The sequence below is a fragment of the Nicotiana sylvestris genome, chromosome 11 (assembly GCF_000393655.2).
Source record: "Nicotiana sylvestris chromosome 11, ASM39365v2, whole genome shotgun sequence".
Lineage (NCBI taxonomy): Eukaryota > Viridiplantae > Streptophyta > Magnoliopsida > Solanales > Solanaceae > Nicotiana > Nicotiana sylvestris.
The window spans coordinates 135,767,795-135,790,801 of NC_091067.1; the positions used below are offsets into that span (position 1 = coordinate 135,767,795).

General features: G+C 37.8%; 1 protein-coding gene across 2 annotated transcripts; it reads right to left on the minus strand.

The window, feature by feature from the left end:
* Positions 1-14,163: 14,163 nt before the first annotated feature.
* Positions 14,164-16,302, minus strand: LOC104248001 (lysM domain receptor-like kinase 4). Of its 2 annotated transcripts, none has more exons than XR_011403832.1 (3): positions 16,122-16,302; positions 15,943-16,004; positions 14,164-15,206 (listed from the first exon to the last, which is right to left on the minus strand). XR_011403832.1 is itself a non-coding variant. In XM_070162867.1 (3 exons), exons 1-3 carry the CDS (start codon positions 16,222-16,224, stop codon positions 15,201-15,203), a joined length of 477 nt encoding a protein of 158 aa, XP_070018968.1. In that variant the 5' UTR covers positions 16,225-16,302; the 3' UTR covers positions 14,164-15,200. The 2 variants fall into 2 exon arrangements, 1 of the variants encoding a protein (XP_070018968.1); XM_070162867.1 differs by having other exon boundaries at positions 15,637-16,004.
* Positions 16,303-23,007: the final 6,705 nt, after the last annotated feature.

Consider the following 23,007-nt stretch of genomic DNA (forward strand, 5'->3'; position numbering starts at 1 on the left):
TCAAAATTAATTCTTTGCCCTGAGTATTCTGAAAAGTTATTTAACACATCAATGATCGCATGACAGCTTTTAGTAGTTATTTTTGAAAATAGTATAATATCGTCTGCGAAGAAAAGATGAGATAGTAGTGGGCCTTTGTTAGATAGTCGAATTGGTTGTCATTTTAGATAGTCCACTGATTGTGAAATATTTATAGACAATAATTCCATGCACATGATAAATAAATATGGTGATAATGGATCTCCTTGACGGATACCCCTTGAGGGTGTAAAGTAATGTGTGCTTGAACAATTAATTAAAATAGAAACCGATGTAGTTGTAACACAGGACATAATTAAAGAAATCATTGAAGGGGGAATATTAAAGTAAAATAAAGCATGTCTTATAAAAGACCATTCTAATCTATCAAAAGCTTTCTCTAAATCAAGTTTTAATAATATTGAAGGATATTTCCCTTTCATTCTAGCAAGGTAATTTAAAGCTTCTTGGACTATTATAGAATTATCGCAAGCTCTCTTAACTTGTTGGAAGCTAGTTTGTGTTGGTCCTATAATCCTACTTATGAATTGTTTAAGCCTATTGACTATTATCTTCGTAATTAGCTTATAAACAGTATTGCAAAGGCTAATTGGCCTAAATTGTTGTATTCTTGTAGGATGTTTTACCTTAGGGATAAGGTAAAGGAGAGTCTTATTAAGCTCAAGTGGCACAGTTTTAGAATTAAATACATTATAACAAAAAGTGGTTACTTTAACACCTACATCCTTCCAGTATTTTTGGTAGAAAAATGGATGTAATCCATCTGGTCCTAGTGATTTGTAGGCCTTAAAACTATTTAAAGCATTTAAAATCTCTTCTTCATCAAGGGGTAAATCCATCTTAAGTAAACCATTAGAAGAGATCTCACGGCTATATGAATCCATACTCATGTTCTTAGAGATTAAGTGGTCACTCTGAAATAGATCAGTATAATAATTTAAGATTAAGCAAAGAATTTCAGTAGAAGTAGATACCCAATTCCCTACGTTATCTTGTAAAGTAGTTATTTTATTTTTATGACGTCTATGAAGAGTGGATAGATGATAAAATTTAGTATTTGCATCCCCTTCATTCAACCAATTTATTCTAGATTTTAACTGCCAGAATTATACGAAGAATGTAACTATATTCCAAAGTCAATTGAGTTTCTAAATTTTGCAAGAAGATACTAGTAGGATAATGGAATGAAGATTGTAAGCCTGCTAATCTGGCAAGCAATTTTCTTTTTCGTTTAAAGATATTACCAAAAATATTATAATTCCAACATGTTGCTACCCTCTTAAAATTTTCAGTAGTAGTTAATAAAGGTGAATTATTCGACCATGTTGCATGAACCAATTGTTGAAATTGAGGATGAGAAGCCCACATAGTCTCAAATCTAAATATCCTTTTGTGGAATGGTTGAGGAGGTTCTAAATTAATTAGTAAAGGACAATGATCAGAGTGTACGAGGAAGATGCGTCACAGTAGAGTTTGGAAATAAACTTTACTAATCATAATTAGCCAAAAATGATCTAGTCTTTCTAATATGGTATGCCCATTTCTTTGTTTATTAGTCCAAGTAAAACGACTACCCTGAAAACCTAAATCCAAAAGGTTACAACTATGCATGAAGTTAGCAAATTTATCAGTCCTATTATTGTTAATGGGTAGACCCCCAAACTTATCCCTAGATTCTAGAATTTCATTAAAATCCCCCCCTATTAGCCATGGCAAATAATTGTTAATATGCAAATTAATTAAACTGTTCCAAAGCATATCACGTAATTGGTAGTGTCGACTAGCGTAAATAGCAGATAATAGCCAGAAGGGTTTTGTAGGACTAACCTGGATTAGGCAATGTATTTCCTGTTCAGAAATTCTCATTTAAGTGACATTAATAAGATCATCATTCCAAAGCACCACCAAACTCCCAATGAGTCCATTTGTAGAAGCTTGAGCCATATTTGTGAAATTGAAATCCTCACGCAAGCGTGTATGATCTTGCATGTGTGTTTTCAGTAAGATAGCAAGAGTGGGCTTATGATTATCTAATAGAGACCTAAAGTGTCTCCTAAACTCTTGATTATGGGAGCCCCTACAATTCCAAACTAAGAAATTCATATAAGAATTAGGGTTCCTGTGTTGGTTCGTAGGAGCTTGAGTCAGTGGATTGACAACTGAGGGTGTCATCGAATCCAGACTCAGTGGAAGTTGAAGAAGCGTTGGAATGATGACCATGGCATATTTTCCAACCTCCGGATTGGTGGTCTGACGGAATTGAGGCTGCATGTTTTCAGTTCCGGAGGACACTTTAGAATGAATTTTTTTTCAAATTGTTCTTTGAGGTTGTAAAACTGGATCCCTTTTAACCACTAAAATTCCGTTCGTGTTTCTCTCATCTCCGCAAGTATGGCTATCAGTTCCTCTCTTGTATCTCTGTCTAGTTCTTGTGGAGATGGAGGAGGTGAGTGCACTGGACTGGTTGGTGGTGTTAGACTCTCTAGTGAATTTAGTGGACTTGAATAAGGGGAGAGTGGATTGAAGGAGTCCAGAGCTTGAAACCAAGGAGCATAGACCAGACCCATATGATGGAGTGGATAAAAAGGTAGTAGACTTACTGTGTGATCCCAGGTTAGATTCATCTAGGTGAACTGATATGGTCAAGGTTGATGAGTGGAGCTGGAAGCCTGGTGCTTCATTGGAAGAGGGGTTTGGGTCGTGTACCATTGATTCTGGTTGTAGGCTTCCATTCCCAACCTCATCCCTTCTGTCACTATTTCTGCTATATGTGTTGGGTTTTGTATGAGCAGCACCACCTCTTGGTTGTTGAGTTGCAGTGTAAATACTAGAGCATATCCCTGCAATCCCATTTCCAGCCAAGATTGGAGAGGAAGGTCTGTGGTCATTATCTGGGACGTGTATATCAGAGGTGATGTACTCTGAGGTAGCTGAGGACCTACCATTGTGAGATGAAGAAGATGGAAAAATTGGTTGTTGGTCTGTAAATTCGCCCTCAAAAACTGACTCCGAGTCATACTTATGAATGTTGGTCTCTACATTAAAAATAGAGTATGGTAGTTGCTTTGCTTCAGAGGGAATAATCGTACTAGGCATGGGTGTTTGAATTAGTGAAGGATAAATATTAGTGAGTGAAGGAGATAAGATAATGAGTTTGTCATTATGATATTCACATGAAAGATCATTATGCGGTTTACATAGGTTTTGAGGAAACCTATCATCATAAGTAACTGTATTTACTATTACTCCTTTAGATTGAGATGGATTCAACGTGACCGAATTTTGTAGAGATCCTTCTAACTTGGTTAATGCTGATTGGCTTATAGAAGTGTATGGCTGGTTACATGACAAAGGTAGAATAGGTGTCATGCAATCCTGATGAGACGTGTGATAATCAACTAAGATTAAGGAGTGATCTTTTAGTAATGTAGGCTTAGGGTTAAGGGAAAGAGTATTGGTTATAACGGGCGGCAGCTTATCAGCATCCAGTAAGTGGTTATTAGCAAGGTCTTGGGCTTGTAGTAGTTTATTACTATTATTATTAGTTATTGAGCTTTGGAAGGATTGGCTAGATTGAAAATCTGTATGCCTAACTATAGAGAGCAACTGAAATTTATTTTTAGATTCTATAGTGGGCTCATGTATCTTAACAGGCTTAGTGGGGGAGACTCGGCCCATTGCATCCTGAGTAGGGTTAGAGAAATTACTTGGTGATGTCTGTGTCACTGGTGAAACCGCCATTGTAGTTGCCTGCTCCTTGCCAAGAGGGAGTTGTTTAGGTAGATGAAAGTTTTTCTTAGGAAAGATTACTGTTTTCCATTCATTGTTCTTCAAAGATATGTTATTAGTAGAGGTAGTAGATTGTAGCTGTTTGTTTTCCTCATTTTGATCTTTTGGTACACTAATACTTTCAGGGCAATTATTGGCAGGGTGTCCAAATCTCCCACAGTTGGTACATAAAAGATTTAATCCTTCATATAGAAGGGATTGCCTATGGTTTCCTATATATAGATGAGTTTTTAATGGCTTCTCCAAAGGCACTTCAATACAGATACGAGCATATCGTCCTCGCGTAGTTGATGATGTACATATATCTATTTTCAGCAGTTGCCCTAGTTTAGAACCAATCATGCCGAGTATTTCCAAGTCGTAAAACTCTGTAGGCAATTCAGGCAACCTGACCCATAGAGCTGAGTATGTAAGCTGTGTAAAGGAGGCTTTGAACTTAGGTTCCCATCCTCTGACAGTTAGGAAGTGACTTAGAATAAACCATGGTCCTCCGTGCAAGGCCTTATGCATATTTTCTTCTCTTTGAAATTTAATGAGAAAGAAATCAGAACCCAAATCAATGAGGGGGAGGGCCTCTATGGGTTTCCATAAGGACATCAGCTTATCATGCATGATTTGATGCGTAATCCTTTTGCCAAAGATCTTAACGATGACAGAGTATTTCCATAGTTCATATAATCGTGTTTTATCAATCGATGTAATTGGTATAAAAGTATCATCGTAAGTAGGGTTGTGAATAACTTCATCTATTAGATCTATAGTGGTTAAGGAGGGTATTTGCGTGGTTGGGGCTGGCATAAGATATTTATCAGTTAGTAGAGTTTGTAAGAAAGTTGGAGGTTGTGTAAGCATATTTGTATCATCTATTTGCATAGATCCAATATCTGGGGGTTTTGTAGGCGTAGTGGTCTGGTGTAGTTGTTGCTGAGAATCATCCATGGTGTTTACTAAAAGAGTTAAGATGTATGGAGTTATTTTCTGAAGTAGATCGTTGATAGGGAAGGTTTTCACATTGTTCTATTTTACTTATGGTTGCAATGACTTTTTGTCTTGTTTTATATGTCTGCTCGATGTTGTATTCAACAAAAAAAGTTACAAATGAGAAAAAATCTTTAATATTTACGATTTCTCTCTTTCGTGATTTTTCTCACAGTTTCAATGTTTAGTTTACTGGTTTGATTAGGAACTTTTTTACCCCTTCTCCTTTTGCATCTCTTTGTTTTAGGTTTTTCGTTCTCTTACAAATTTATTGATGTGGCGAATGCAGAATTTAACGTTATGAATTCAAAATAAATGTTATCTTACTATATGTAAACAACTTAGATAATTACGTAATTAGAGTAATAAACAATGAGTTAAATTTTGTTTTTCTTATCCCGCCCCACCCTGTTAGGGGGTAAATATTACAAATGATCATATAACTATATATGAATTTTTTCACCAAAGTCATATAACTTTATTTTCTCACAAAAATTATATAACTTGTATGACACTTCTATAGATTAAAATAATACTAAAAGTGAATAGTAAATCCTTCAACACATGACACTTCTGTTTGACCAAAATATATAATCCTTTGGTTGAACTAATTAATTTTGTATAATGAGAGATTAAACCTAGTTAATAATAATAACTTCAGATCTATAATCAGTCTAGGTGGATGATGTTGAACATTGTTAGGAGAGAATAATGCAACGTCTATTTAATGTTTCTATGTCAATAATGGGAGATGATATGAAGCATTAAATAATAATAAGTGGCATTATAAAAATAAGTAGAATAATTCACCCAATATTGAATGAGGTGGATGATTCTTCCTTCTGACAATGATGAATGACAGACAAATATAAGAATATTGGAGACTTTCTCGGATCTTATGGGAAAAGTAGAACAATCAACCAAAACGAATATCTCTAGAAAGGTGTTGTTTGTATTTATCTAGAGAAAGTCTGCTTTTTAAGAGTGTTCTTATCAGAGAATATTACATGCCTTTTACCTTATCTCTCTTTCTATTTATATGGGACATACCCTCAGTTAACCCTAAAAGTACAAATACAAAGAATATTCACTGGAATATTCTTCTAAAAGTCATACTACAAAACTAGTCGCTACTGCCGCCTTCGATGCTTGACCTCGGCCATTATCGACTGCTCGGCTATAACCCCCACTGTTTAGGTCTCGATCTCGGCCATATTACTTTTCGTAATTCCACTTCATTTTAAATTTCTTGAAGGCAAATTTAGACACATACAGTTAGTCCCTCCGCTTATTGAGGTCGACCCTCGACGACCTTAATGAGCGGACTATGTTAGTTGTGGTCGAGATATTTAGGCGACTAGTTCGAGCAGCATTGTTCCGATCGAGGTGGCTATGTTGCGCTGTGTGAGCCATAACCTATGGTTACATTAATTCGGAGTGACGTCATGACGTCATGCGTCATTATTACATGTTTTCCCGATGCGTTGCATCATTGACCGTGCCTCTGTCATTTCGATATTTTTGTTGGGCTTTGACGATTTGTTTCCTCGGTATTGATGCCCTGATTGTTACAAATAGAGAAATGAAACCCTTGACCTCACTCTTTGTTTTCCCTAACCTTGAGAATTTGTATCTTCTTCTTTCTTCTCCATTCAGGATTTCTACTCCTATTATTCTTTCTCTCGTGCCTCTATTTTCGCTGGTTTTGGTGACTTCTGCTACTCACGGTTCTTCTGTTCTTATATCATCTTCATACATAAACCAAAAAAAATGGTTATGTAAAGACCCATCCCGTTATTTCAAGCTCTAGCACGTCGTTCGGCGGTTTGAGACTTTGAGTAGCTTTACTTCAGGTATTATGAACTGTACTTTGAATTTCGGAAAATTCGGAGTTGATTTGGAAAGAAAATTATAATTTCGGAAGCTTAAAGTTGGAGGAATTGACTAATGTTTGACTTTTGAGTTAACGACCTCGGAATCGGGATTTGAAGGTTCCAACAGGTTCGAATGATGATTTTAGACTTGGGCGTACTTCCGGACCCGGTTTTGGATGACCCGGGAATGTTTCGGCTCCTATTATGGAAAGTTGGCATTTTGGAAGGATTTCATAAATTTGGGTTGAAGTACATTTCAATGTTATCAGTGTCCGTTTGGAATTTCGTGTAACGACCCGACCTGTCGTTTTGAGCTCTAACGCATCGTTCGGCGGTTTGAGGCCATGAGCAGCTTCACTTCAAGTATTATGACTTGTACGCGTGGTCGGGATTGAATTTTGGGAAGTTCGGAGTTGAATTGGAAATAAAATTCTCATTTCGAAAACTTTAAGTTGGAAGAATTGACTAAGATTGGATTCTCAAGTAAACGACCTCGGAATCGGGATTTGAAGGTTCCAACAGGTTGGTACAATGATTATGGACTTGGGCATATGTTCAGATCGGGTTTTGGATGACCCGAGGATGTTTCGGCGCCTATTGTGGAAGTTAGCATTTTGGAAGAATTTCATAAATTTGGGTTGAAGTGCATTTCAATGTTATTGATGTCCGTTTGGAATTTTGAGCCTGAGAATAGCTCCGTATGGTGATTCTGGTATTAAGAGCACGTCTGAAAGTGGATTAGGAGGTCCGTAGGTCATTTTGGAATCGTTTGGCAAAAGTTAGAAATTTGAAGGTTTTTGAGAAGTTTGACCGGAAGTCGACTTTTTTGATATCGGGATCGGATTCCGATTCCAGAAGTTAGAGTAGGTCCGTAAAGTCAAGTGAGACTTGTGTGCAAAATTTGAGATCAATCGGACGTGATTTGATTGGTTTCGGCATTGAATGTAGAAGTTTGAAGTTCTAAAGTTCATTAAGCTTGAATTGTAGTGTGATCCATGGTTTTAGCGTTGTTTGATGTAATTTGAAGCCTTGAGCAGGTCCGCATTATGTTTTGGAACTAGTCGGTGTGATTGGATGGGGTCCCGGGGGCCTCGGGTTGTTAACGGGTTGAATTCGTCCTTATGAAGATTTCTAAGCCTGCTGACATCTGGTGTAACTGCACCTGCGAGGTTTTGGCCGCAGGTGCGAAGCCGCAGAAGCGGCCAAAAGGGCACATATGCAATTTGGTGGGGAAGTGCTGAGACCATAGATGCGGTCATCTCGCCGCAGAAGCGGAAGTGGGCAGCTGAGGGATAGACCGCAGAAGCGGTCAAGTGACCGCAGGTGAGAAAGTTGGGGCTGGTAGTATCTTCCTTAAAAACGAGGGTTTAGCTTACCTCCACTTCGGATACGGCTAGGTAGAAGAGGAGGCACTCTTCGAGATCCGCTTTGGGCAGTAGTGGTGATGATAGGTAAGCTTTTAACTCCTTTAGGGCATCGACGCACTCGGAGGTCCATTGGAGGCTGTTGTCTTTCTAGAGTATGCCAAAAAATTTGTGGAATCTCTGGGATGACCGCGAGATGAATCTTGACAGGGCGGTTATACGGTCGATCAGTCACCGAACCATTTTTTTGGTTAAGTTATGTGATATGCCCTCTATAGCTTTGATTTTGTCGGGGTTTATCTTGATGCCTCGTTGTGATACTAGGAAGCCTAGGAATTTCCCTGAGGTCACGCTGAATGCGCATTTTTCAGGATTCAGTTTCATTCTATATCGCTTGAGTATATCGAAGGCTTCTTTCAGGTGGTTGATGTGATCTTCTTTTCTTTTGGACATGACCAACGTATTATCTATGTAGACCTGCATGGTTTTGCCGAGTTGGTCTTTCAACATTCTTGTCACCAACCTTTGATATGTCGCCCCCATATTTTTCAGTCCGTAAGGCATCATCCTGTAGCAATACGTTCCTTGATGGGTGATGAAGGTGGTTTTCTCCTGGTCCTCCTCCTCCATGAGGATCTAGTTATAGCTCGAGTATGCGTCTAAGAAGCTCAACAGTTCGTGGCCGGCTGTTACGTCAATGAGCTGATCGATATGGGGTAGTGGGAATGAGTCTTTCGGGTATGATTTGTTCAAATCTGTGAAGTATACACACATCTGCCATTTTTTCGTTCTTCTTTTTCACTCTGACCACGTTGGCGACCTATTGGGGGTATTTTATTCCCTGATGGAGCCATTTTCCAGCAGTGTTTCAACCTCCTCACGGACTGCATCATTTATTACGAAGTTGAACTTCTGCTTAACTTGCCTTACCGGGGGTAAAATGGATCGACGTTCAACTTGTGTGTCGCTATCTCCTTCAGTATACCTGGCATGTCTGCATGGGAAAAGGCAAACAAGTCACGTTATTAGTTAAGAAATGATGGAATTTACCTGGTTCTTGAAGTTTGTGGCCGATATAGGCTTTATTGTTGTGGTCATTATCATCAAGTTGGACGGATCGAGGTCTTCTACGGTTGATCTCGTGGCCTCTATTATTTTGGGGTCTTTTATGACGTCCTCCCTTTTGTCACTGCCCGACCTCGACCCTGTTAATTTCTATGCCTCCTTTGCTTTTCCATTCATTTGTTGGGTGTATGTACAATCCTGGACAATGCACAATAGCATTCTCGGGAAGTGCGTTGTTCTCCTCGTATACTGAACACTCCCTATGGTGTGGGAAATTTGATAACTTGATACAAGGTGGAGGGAATGGCCTTCATGGCGTGTATCTAGGGTCGACCTATTATGGTGTTATATGTCGTATCTTGGTCCATGATATGGAATATGGTTTCCAGAGTGACGCTGCCAGCCAGAACGGGGAGTGTGATTTCTCCGGATATTCGTTCAACTGCATTGTTAAAACTGATTAGCGTGATGCAGTGTGGCAATATCTTATCCTCGAGTTTCATCTGTGCAAGCACTCGAGGGTGGATAATTCACGCATCGTTCCATCGTCCACCATAATATGTTTTACATCTGTATCTAATATGCGGAGCATCATAGTGAGGGAAAAACAAACCGTGGGTATTCGACTTATCGAAGATGATACTTTCTTCGAGTTCGTCATACCGTTCGTGAGTGATCGACCGTTTGAGTTTGTGGATCGTGATGAACTTTACGCTATTGATTGATGCATCGTCACCGCCTCCGATGATCATTTGGATGGTACGAGTTGGTGAAGGTGGTTTTTGTGGCCCCTGGTGTTGTTCACGTCCTCGGGCAATGTTGGCCCTTCCTTGATCGCTCAACAGATCTTTCAAGTGCCCTTGGTGAAGCATGTTCATGACCTTCTGCCTTGCAGTCCTCTGTTTTATGACCTCGCTCTTGGTGGAATTCACAGAGGGCATTGGACTTCCTGGTGCTTAGATCAGACCTCATTTTTGCGGCCACTTCACTTTTGGGCCGAGTTTCTCCAATGCGTACACTATTTCTGAAGGCCAGACACAAAATTGTGAGCAGATAGCAAAGGGGGCATACCTCTCTCGCTCCGGTGAGTCCCTGTCCTTGGCCTAGATGAACCTTCTTCAGGACGGGAGGGGGTCATGAAGGCACCCATGACATATGGTTGATGTCTTTCTCGGTTGGGTCTTGGAGCTGCTAGATCTCTTCTGGCATCGTTTCTTGTGGCATCGTTTCTTCAGTCTTTCCTGGACTCGCCCTGTACCGATGTTAACTGTTGGGTTCGTGCATTTAGGTCGTCTTCGTCCGCATGGACTTCGGCACAGTAGGCATTATATAATTCATCCCAAGTGGTTGGGGGATATTTCATAAGCCAACTCAACAACTTTCTAGTCGCCCTCGACCCGTTTCTGTTCAGCCCGTTTTGGAAAGCTACTACAGCCATGCCTTCTGATACATTTGGTAAGGTCATCCTCACACGGTTGAATCGAGCAAGGAAGTCCCTCAGTCCCTCTCCAGGTGATTGTTTTATAACAAATATATCGTTCACTCTTGCCTCCGCCTTTTTGGCTCCACCATGGGCCGTTACGAATTTGTTGGCCATCTCCTCGAAGGTTTCAATGGAGCATGCGAGCAGCTGCGAATACTAAGTTAATGCGCCTCCGGTGAGGGTTTCACCAAACTTTTTCAACAGGAAGTAGGATACTTGTTCTATGGCGAGGTCGCTCCCCTTTACCGCAGTGACGTAGTGAGTCACATAATCTTTAAGGTCGATTGTGTCATCGTATATTTGTAGGTAGGGTAGAATTTTGAAGGTCTTAGGTATGGCATACTGGTCGGCTTCTCAATGTAGGGTTGTTCCACGAACCGACCCACATCTATTTTTGGTAAGAGTTTTGGGGCACCCGATATTTTGTCTACCCTTTATTGATGTTCCTTCATTTGGTCTAGTAGCATTTTGTTCTCGTTTCCATTTTTTTTATATTCCTCATAATGGTTGTGAGGGTGTCGTCACCTATATTACTAACATTGTGAGTGATACCTGTTATTGGAGGGGGAGGCCGTGCTGCTCAGCCGCTATTGGTGCAACGCAGGTCCTCGCATTCTCTCTGGTTGCTTTTTGGGCGGGCATGTAGCGTGCTTGTCAACCAAGCCTCAAGTAATTTATTCATTGCTGGTGGCGCCTCTTCCGTTGTAGACGTGGAAGCCCCTTTACTGTGGGACATTGTGATACTATCATGAGGGAGGGGCGGGCCACTTCACCTGGGAGAGCCGTCCGACGTTACATCTTTACCCTCCGTGTCTGAAACCTCGTTGATGGTGTTTAAGAGATTGGTGGTGAGATCGGCCACTGCCTTCATCCTTTCTTCTCTGTTACCTGCCATGTTAGATCTGTGTGTACAAGAGAGTAGGGGGTTCTGCATTTTTTTTTGCCAGTTATAGATCTAGAAGAAACTAAAATTTTAACTAGGAAATCCCCACAGACGGCGCCAAATTGTTTGACAAAAAAATATAATCCTTTGGTTGAACTAATTAATTTTATATAATGGGGGGTTAAACCTAGTTAATAATAATAACTTCAGATTTATAATCAGTCTAGCTGGATGATGTTGAACAATGTTGGGAGAGAATAAATGCAACATGTATTTAATGTTTCTATGTCAATAATGGGAGAGGAATGTCAAGCATTAAATAACAATAGATGACACTATAGTAAATAAGGAGAATAATTCATCCAATATTGAATGAGGTAGATGATTTTTCCTTCCTACGATGATGAATTACAAACAAATATAAGAATATCGGAGATTTTCTCGGATCTGATGGAAAAAGTATAGAACAATCAACCAAAACGAATATCTCCAAATAGGTGTTGTTTATATTTATCTAGAGAGAATCTGCTTTTCAAGAGTGTTCTTATAAGAGAATATTACATGTCTTTCACCTTATCTCTCTTTCTTTTTATATGGGACATACCCCTAGTCAACCCTAAAAATACAGGTACAAAGAATATTCACTGAAATATTCTTCTAACGATCCTATTACAAAACTAGCTGCTACTGCCGCCTTCGATGCTTGACCTCGGCCGTTATCGACTGCTCGGCTATAACCCCCACTGTTTAGGTCTTGACCTCGGCCATATTACTTTTCGTAATGCCACTTCATTTTAAATTTCTTGAAGGCAAATTTAGACCCATACAACTTCTATCTTTTATTTTATTTTTTCAAATTGATAGCATTTTTAGCTTGCTAATTATACCTTTTATTTCTTTATTTTTTTGTCAGAATCTCATGCATTCCGAACTAAGATTTTTACGGGGAAAGAATTCACTTTTAGTATTATTTTAACTTACGTATAAGGGTATTGGGTCAGGCTGGGTTGGATCATTCCTATTTTAAGGAAGAATATAAAATTAACCGGTTGGCCGAAACTAATTGCATTTGCTAGCCAAAATATATAGAATGTGTATATTATATGTGTATAATACACATATATATATATATAAATATTTTATCGGCTATCTTTTTGGGTGCAGTTGGGTAATTATTTATTAGACTGAAAATAAAAAATAAAAAAACGTCAAAAAAGAAAATACTACCGAAAATTTGTTTTCTCACCATTATGATTTTTGTGTGAGTTAGTGAAAGTTTTATGATTTTTGTGCGCGTTAGTGAAAGTATTACGATTTTTGTGTGAGAAAACAAAGTTATAGTATGACTTTAGTGAAAAAGATCATAGTTATATGATTTTTGTGTGAGAAAATAAAGTTATATGGCTTTGGTAAAAAAAGAGTCATAGTTATATGACCATTTGTGAAATTTAACCCCCTCCCCGGTTAGGAGAATCAATAGTGTTCTCACTCGTATAATGATAAACTCTATTTTTTCGTTTTTTTATTTTATTTTTATATTCTATCCCAACATCATAAACATGAACCCTGACAGTGGTGCAACAACATAATGACATGAGATTAATAAATCTAACTAGACAAAAAAAAATTACAAACGGTCCTTTTCAACAAACGATTCTGATTAAACATTGAATATAATTTGCACTAGGAAAAATCATGGAAATAGTCGGTGGTCATTTTATTTGCTATTATTAATTATCCTATGTTTTTTAACTAATAGAAACAACATATAATTCAAACCTGCTCAGCTACTCAAATATAGCTTGAAAACTTCTTCACATTATTCTTGTGGTCAAAGCCAGCTATATCTTCTTGGTCAATTTCACATTTCTATTTCCACTAATGCTACTTTAATTTATTCTTCTATATAAACAACCTTCCATTGGTAAAGTTTCCATAACAAAGTACAAGTTTAGAATCTATACTTCATTCCTCTCTATAAGCAACGTTCTATTGGTAAAGTTTCCTTAATAAAACACAAGTTTTATTAAGCTCAACAAAGCATAATTTGCATTATTACAAAAATCAGATGATTTAACGTATATTACTGACAGTGCAAGGAATATAATTTTTACTATATCTTACCATATGCATAGAGGTCTATTTACTTTATTTTTTTGGCTATGATATTAGGGTTATTTAATTTAGAAATTTAGACCTTAATCTGAAAGCGAAAATGTTTGACAAGAATAATTCAACAAACACTATAAAGATCGATCAATGAATATATATTGAGTAATAGGACCTATTATTCCTACATGTTCCATTAGTAACATTCCCTTGAAATGTTACTAAAAATCATGTGTTTAATCTTTCTTGATTAGAAATCATATTAGGAATAATGGAGGTCGCTCCGCTGAAAGACGGACGTAACTATAATTGTCCTAAGCTAGCGAAATTATTTATCGGGTAAGTTTCGATCCGCACGAAAGACATAACGATATGTGCACTGTCTCGGAGAGAGGCTCGATGAAATAGACGACATGTCTGTGAAGATGCGAACTACCTTACTGTACCTTAGTGATGGAAAGGAAGTAGGATTTATTAAAATGAATACAAATTGAAAGCAAGAATTCATAGATCTAGTGAAAACTGTAGCTACAAAGAGACAATTAATATTTGACTAGGGCAAGTACAATTAATTGATGTTACTAACATTGCATATGGTGATGAATGGAATATATTTTTGAAATCATACCATTTTGGCAACAACAATAACATATTCATTGTATTTCCACATGTGGGGTCTGTGGAAGCTAGTACGTACACAGATCTTACACTTATCTTGTGGAGGTCCTATCGATCCTCACCTAAATGTAGACCCTCGGCTAAATAAAATCATACCATTCTAGCAAGAACTTTAATTATATCATCCATAGATGGCCTATGAAGAGGATCATCTTCAATACAAGCTTTAGCTAAAACAACTAAACATAATGCTTCTGCTAAAGGGTAATCTTCCCTAAGGCATGGATCAATGGAAAATTTCAACTGTTCGAAGCATCCTCCTTCATTAGCTTCCCCTCTCAAAAATGTAATTGAATACCTCAAAAAATTCCCATCAACATCTTCTTTTCCCGATATCAGCTCGACTAATACTACCCCGAATGCAAAAATGTCCACTTTTTCAGACACTAAGCCATGTACTAGATGCTCGGGGGCAATCCAGCCTCCGAGACTTCCAATACTTCCAATTTTCTTTGTCGTTCCAATGACAACCTTCGCTCCAAAAACAGCAAGCTTTGCCCTCCAATTCGGAGTCAAGAAGATATTTTTGCTATTTATGTTCATGTGTGTATAAGGTGGAATAGTGCAAAAGTGCAAGTAATGTAACCCTCTGGCAATGTCAAAGGCAATTTGAGTTCTTTTATGCCAACTAAGAGAAGCTAAGGAGTTTGACAAACAATCCCTTAATGTTCCATTTGATGAATATTCAAACACAAGATAAGATCCTGAAATGTCATCCTCGCCATAACAAACACCTCGAAGGTTAACAATATTGACATGATTGATTCTTGAGTGTACATCAATTACTTGTTTTGTGTCCTCAAATCTTATTTTCTTGATCAATACTTCAGCATTATCAACACAACCCTTGTATACATTGTCACTTATCTTAGTTCCTTCACTAAAATTATTCGTCGCTCTTTTCAATTCATCTATGTTGTACTCCCCCAAAGAGTACTTTATTCCTGCAAGTAAATCAGGTGATAAGCACAAATTCGTGGAACTTCTAGTAGTCGTTGGAGGGGAATTTCTTGGTGTTGAACCTGAAGTAACAGAGCTTTTATGTATCGAAGAACGATTTTTCTCTGCCTTGAATTTCCTTATGGCCCTTATATATAAACCACAAGCAACTAAAGTTGCAGCAAACAGGAAAAAACCAACAACTGACACTGAAATGTAAAGTTTCTTTAGTTTCAGGTTTTTGGATAATTTTTCTACCATTTGTGTTGGTAAAAAATCAGGAGTAGGAGAATCAGAATCATGTATGCTGAAATTAATAGAGGGTTCTCCTCTCAAGGGAACTAAAATTGCTGTATTTGAAAATATAGTGGGATTAAAACTTAAATAGTTAGCACCCCATATATCTTCAATAGAAGTATTGAATTTTTCACTTACTTTTCCTGTATCATCTCCTGAAATAAAAGGGTATGTGATAAGGTACTTTAATCCAACATCAAAAAATTTACCAGGACATGCACATTTCAAAGGCATTAGCAACTCTGTACCAGCTTTGATATCATAATTGACATCAGAAATATTGGTTTTCTTGGAAATATTTTCCTCCAAAAGTGTAATGGATTTAACTAAACCTTCAAAAACTCCACAAGCAACGTCGTCGAATTTTGTGTTTGTAGGTGAATGGTAGCTAATATTAGCTTGAAAGGATTCACCTAAACAAGAACATTGAATTGGAACAATTACCTCTCTACCAATTTCAAGAATCTGCGACGACGAAGTGACATTGTTTAAGGTGAGTAGTACATCTGGAGAAAAACCAAGCAAGTAAGAAACATCAGATATTGTTGTGAAATCTTGATTAGTTCTATAGATCAAGAATGTTTGACAAGAATCATTTAGAGAAGTACAAGTATATCTTGTACCTGGAGAACTGATATTAGAAAAACATGAGGTTGAATCATAGAATTGTTGGCCATAGCTTGAGCTAATGCAGATGCAAATTACTAGAAGCCATTGAAAATTCATGACATACAAATTAAAATTTAGATGGTAAGCATTCTGCTCAAGGATTCTGCTCAAGCATTGAAAATATGTCCAATGAGATTTAATGGCAGGCCAAGCAGTGAAGTATATGAAAGGAATGACCATTAATTTTTTATTCATTTCCTTTGCTTTTCTATATAGTAATAACAAATTGTGACTGAGTTGGTAATGGAAATTTTTATATGAAAGGCAACATTAGCAGCCGGCCATTTTGTATCCAACTGTTATCTACGACTACTAGTAATTGGTAAGTAGACGAAAAAAAAAAAGATGGAATATTTTCTGACGTTTGTGATGGAGCCTGGATATGTTTCTAGCTGATAAGAGTGACATAGCTCTGTCCTTATACAATAATCCGAGTCAATAATTCGGTATAACCTATACAATATTCAGTTTTCAGTATAAAACTTTGCATTATAAAGATAATTTATGTATAACTAATACATCATTCAGCTTTCAGTATTAAACTCCATATAGCTTATGTGAAGTTGAAATACCAGAAACAGAGGCGGAGCTAGGATTTAAACCTTATGGATTCGGGATTATAATCATATGTAACAGCCCAATCCACTAGTATAATTGTCCGCTTTGGAAATAGGCTCGCGCGGCTTTAAAACACGTCAGTAGAGTCTAAGACATGTCTATTTATATACCCAGCATCTCTCACGTATTTTATCGATATGGAATTCGCCTAGGGTGTCATATACACCCCCTCATGGATTTTCCCTACCACCGTTCAAGGTTGCATGCGGAGTGACTCAAATATCATATGTAACAGCCTAACTTACTAGTGATATTGTCCGCTTCGGGCCTAGGCCCGCACGACTTTAAAACGCGCCACTAGAGTCTAAGGCATGTCTACTTATATAGCCAACATCTCTCCCGTATTTTGTCGATGTGGGATTCTGATGGTAGGCTATAATTGCGTATTTTAGTCGCTTATCGCACTCTAATTTACTGCACCTTTATTGTGTTTGATCTTTAATCGCTAGTGTTTTTCACTTATTGTGTGTTTTATGCCTTGTAGGAGTGATTCTGTGTTATGGAGATGTTGTGGTACTAATTCGAGCTATGTGGAGCTTTGAAGTCTGAGTAAAATCCCAAGGAATGAAGTCGGGATCGTGTTCGGGGGTCGAGGATCAATTCTTAACGTCAAAATTCAAGGAAGAAGCAACTGCTGAAGAAATGCACTAGTGTGGGTAATGCGAGGCACTGTGCGACGCATTAATGCAAAGTTTTGTCAGAAATTTATAAAGTTAAGAGACTGTATTTTTTGTGGTGTGACAGGAAAAGGCATTAGTGAGACGCACTGGGCGACGCATGAAAAGCAATAAGTTTGCAAGTTTTCCTATTTCGGCTAGGAAAAGGAAATTTCGTCTTGGTCCGACCCTACTTGGTATAAATACAAGGAAAAATATTATTTTCTGAACTTTGGAACTAATTCGAGCTATGTGGAACTTTGAAGTTTGAGTACAAGCTCAAGGGTTGAAGCCTGGATCGTTTTCGGGGGTCGAGAACTAATTCTGGACGTCAAAATTCAAGGAAGAAGCAACTGCTGAAGAAATGCACTAGTGCGAGGCGCTGTGCGACGCATTATGCAAAGTTTTGTCAGAAATCTCTAAAGTTCAGAGGCTGGGTTTTTTGTGGTCTGACATCAAAAGGCATTAGTGTGACGCACTGGGCAACGCATGAAAAACAATAAGTTTGCAAGTTTTCCTATTTCAGCTAGGAAAAGGAGATTTTGTCTTGGTCCGACCCTACTTGGTATAAATACATGGAAAATGTTATTTTTTGAACTTTGGACACACTTTAGACCTAGAGACACACGATGAACATCCCGGAGCAAGGATATCTCAGATTTCTTCATCGTTTCTTAGTATTTTTAATTATCCAACACTTATGAATTTGTTTGATACTATCAAGAGTGGCTAAAACCCATAGTTCTAGGGTTGTGATTTAGCCATGAATATTGATATTTAATGTCGACTTAACCTTGATTATAATTCACCAATATATGGTTGTTTCTTCAATTTTGTGATTAATTGCTTAATTTTCTGTCCAACAGTTAGGTTCTATTTCCTATTTATGCTATGCTTGGGAAAGCCATGTTTAGATTAGAGAAGAATTAAAGAGAGCACGATCTTAACTCTGGGAGGGAGGCGGATTTGTGGTTAGGATAGGAATATACCTAGTCACCATGCTTAATTAAATATCTTAATCTTAATGCGTTCTTAATAAATTGATTTCATAGGAATATAGGCATTAATCTATTTTGAATAAGCGAGTAGTACTTCGAAAGAAGGCTATGAGAGCAATTGTTCGATTAATTAGCAACCATGAGTGAATTGTATGAAGGGGAAAGTTAACTAGAATATAATAGGATTGGTGAATTGATCACAACCCTAGAATATTTGTCTCTACTGAATACACAACAACTGTTTTATTGCTTGATAATTTAGTTACTACTTAGAATTATAGTTTAGTATAATTAAACTCTTGAACTCAAATTGGCTCGACTGAATAACAATCTTGGTGAATTTAGTGGATACTTGATACAAGTCTCTGTGGGTTCGACACTCGACTTATCATTTTATTATTTGCACGACCACGTATACTTGCATGTGCATTTGGGAGAAAAAAGTTTTTGGCACCATTGACGGGGACTTGAATATTGACTACTCTCTAGTTTTTGCTTTCATTGTTTATTTCGTCAAGTCTAACATTACTTGATTGTTACTCTGATCTCAGGAACTTTGATTGAATGCGCAAGGTCAGAAGCCAGGACAGACTTTAAGGATTTGATCCCGAACCTGAGAGAACATTTCATAGGAGGTTGAGGGAAGTAAATGATACAAATAATCTTCATGCACTTGTTCAATTTCCTGTGAACATGGAAGAGGAGCAACGTATGGTTGTTCAGGAGATGGCTATGCCCAACATTGCTAATGTTACCTCTAGCATTGTGAAGCCCAGAATCACTGGGCACTTTAAGCTAAAACAGAGCATGATCCAGCTACCTCATGTGAATGGGCAGTTAATGGGTCTTCCACACGAGGATCCACAACAGATATCCTGAATTTCTTGGAGATTAGTGATACTTACATCACTAACGGAGTCACTCCAGACTATGTGAGGCTCACACTTTTCCCGTTCTCTCTGTTGGACGAAGCAAAGTGATGGCCGAAGGCAGAACCAGCTAATTCTATTACATCATGGAATGACCTGGCAAGGTTCTTTCCTTTAGGCAAAAGTGCAAAGATCAGAAGTGAGATAGTCGCATTCAAATAGAAATCGGGGGAGTCTTTATACTCAGCTAGGGAGAGGTTTAAGGGGTTGCTAAGAGACTGTCCTCATCACAATCAGACAAATGAAGTGTTAGCTCACACATTCATAGAAGGGCTATATCCTGAGACAAAGATTGTGGTAGATGCTACAGCTGGAGGTCAAGTGTTGGAGAAAAGCTTTGATGAGATATATGCGTTGTTGAACAAATTCTCCAAAAGCAATCCTGATTGGCAAGGAGAGATGGGCAGACACAAATTGTAAAAATCTATAGGGTTCTCGAGTTAGATGTCGTCTCGGCATTACCAGTGCAGATTTCCACATTGACAAACTAAGTCAATCAAATGACCTTGGTTATTAACAAGCAACAAGCTCAACCAGTGCAATAGGTTCAATTGTTTTGAGAAGTATGTGGCGAGGGTCATACGAGCGATTTATACCCAGTTAATCTATTTTGTGGGTAATGCATATAGGGGCCAGACAAACCAGTATGGGAACACCTACAATCCTAACTGGAGGAACCACCCAAACTTCTCTTGGGGTGAAAACCAAGGTGCTAAGAATCAATATTGACCACAAGCACCTCAACAACAATATAGACCACCTCAAGCTGAGCAAAATGCAAACTCAACAAGTCACATTGAGGAACTGATGAAGAAGATGGCTAAGCAGCAAGCCCACACATCATGATGAAGAAAGTGATGGCTGACCAGCAGTCCCAAGCCGCAGCAATGAGAAATTTGGAGCGACAAATGGGACAATTTGCTAGTTCCCAAAATACTCGACCAATTGGAGCTCTTTCCAACGATACTAAGGCTAATCCTAAGGCATCTATTAATGTTGTGTCATTAAGGAATGGGAGACAATTAGAAGAAGTCCAGTTGAAAAAGAGAAAACAAGTAACCTTTAATGAGAATCCGGCCACTATATTGTCAGAATCAGAAAAATCAAAAGAGTCAGAGAAGCCAGCCGAAGAGGCTGTGGCTAAGCAAACCCCACCATTGGTTGAGAGGCCATCACCTCCGTTCCCTCAAAGATTGCAGAAATTGAAGGATAGTGCCGCGTATAAAAAGTTTCTCAATATTTTGAAGTAGGTGCAAATTAATATTCCACTGGTAGACATCCTGCAAGAAGTACCCAAATATGCAAAATACATCAAGGACGTAGTGGCCAATAAAAGGAGGTTGACCGAGTTCGAGACTGTGGCACTCAATGAGGAATGTGGCTCAAGAATTCAAAGCAAGCTACCTCAGAAATTGAAGGATCCGGGTAGTTTCACTATCCAAATCTCAATTGGTAAACATGCAGTTAGGCGAACGTTATGTGATCTTGGAGTGAGCATCAATTTGATGTTGCTATCTGTGTTCAGATAGTTGGGGTTGGGTGAGCCGCGCGCAACAACAGTAATCTTACAGTTGGTTGATCGCTCCCTTGCTCATCCTGAAGGAGTGATTGAAGATGTGTTAGTTCAAGTGGGTTCGTTCATATTCCCTACTGATTTCATTATCTTGAACCAGTTCGGACGAACCTAGTAACTTTTTGCTTAGACGATATATTTGTACTAGAAAATTCATTAAATATGTATTAATACTTAATTGCGAACCCAGTAACCAACGAGCTATGGGTTCGATTGCAAATTCAAAACGCATAAACTTTAAATCATGTTTCCGCCTCTATCTCTTGTTACAGATCGAGGATGATTTAAAGGCTCTAGCCCATACAAAAGGTGTGGAAAGAAATATTGGAGTTATTGATCCAAAACAAGTGAAGTTAGGTAGCAGAAAATATTACAGATATATTGGCTCCTTGACTGTTCCTCCTTGCACTCAAGATGTTGTTTGGACTATTGTAAGAAAGGTAATTTAAAAACTCTAGCGTTCTATCTATGCTGTGATTATTCTTTTTGCCACTATCAATTTGAAGTTTAATATTCAATTTCGTTTGCTTTATATTTTCTTAGGTGAGAACTGTTACAAAAGAGCAAATGAAACTAATCCGCGAGGCTGTTCATGACGTAAGTTGCTACACTTCACCTTCGGTCCATATTTTTTAGTAACATTTTAAGATTTTGGCAAACCCTTTAAGAAATATATGATTATCCTTAATCATAAAAATATTCGATTAAATTAAATAGATTTTTAGTTTTTGTTTTATACGTCACACTTAATTAATACTCCATTAATTGGAGTAGTAAATGTAAATTTGAAGGGGAAAAAAAGGTAAACTCTTACTTATTGTCTAAAACGTCAAATATTTCAAAATTTGTCAAAATGACTCATATTTGGTACCTTGGGTGCTAATTCTTTATTTGATCATAATTTTTTTTTTTGCAGGAATCTGAAACAAATTCAAGACCAGTCCAAGCAGCAAACAAACGACCGATCCGACTCTATCGACCAAATGATCCTAAAGAATAATAAAAATGATTCTACGTACAATCTTAGACGTAACTTGCCATATTTATAGTTACTGTCACAATGATTTTGTTTATATACAATAAAATTGAGTTCAGTATATGAGCTAGAAATGGCCTTATCCCGTTAATGGCCGTTATCATCCATGTATTTTCATAACATGGTCGGAATTCTTTCCACAATATAGTGTATTTCTTGGTTCTATTTATTATTTATTGAATTGTAGCAAAATAAATTAGTGGCACTTGTTCTTTGTACCAGTAGGCCTCTCATTTTCAGTCTTCGACATATTTGTCTTTATTTTTTATTCTACTAACCCCACAAAAGCAACAAATGTAGGAAAGATTCATTAATTAGAGTTAGGCAACAAGTAATTAACTATTGGACAAGATTATGTCAAACAATTGGCAAAGCACAATATAGATTCTACTAGTCATGCATATGTTCAACAGATAGTCCATTTGTTCCTTCCAAAACTGGATTAGAAAATTTCTTTATCGTTGTTGAAGCTAGCATACATAGAGCATAATTTGTACTATTACAAAAATCAGATGTCCCCGTCACAAATTAAAATAAATAAACTAATACGCTCTAATGTTTTAACTTATCTACACTGAGAACGTACGAAATTTTTACGGCTATATGCTGATAGAGAAGGGGAGCATTCACGGTAAAGTTGTTGTCATATGACCAGGAGGTCACTGGTCGAGCCGTGGAAACAGCCTCTTGCAAAAATGCAAGGTAAGGCTGCGTACAATAGATCTTTCTGGTCCGGCTCTTCCCCGGACCCGTGCATATATAACGGGAATTTAGTGCACCGGACTACTATTTTTTATATGATGCTAGCAGAATATTTAATTTATTTTCTTGGCTACGATATTAGGATTATTTAATTTAAACATTTAAACCTTAACCTGAAGGTGAAAAAGTTTGACAAGAATAATTTAACAACAACATATATACCCATTATAATCTCACAAATGATAGGTGTAAAGGAATTACATAGATGCACTACAGTGCACTATTGTTGAGTTGGACACTAGCTAGGGACAGTTGTACATTGTAGCTA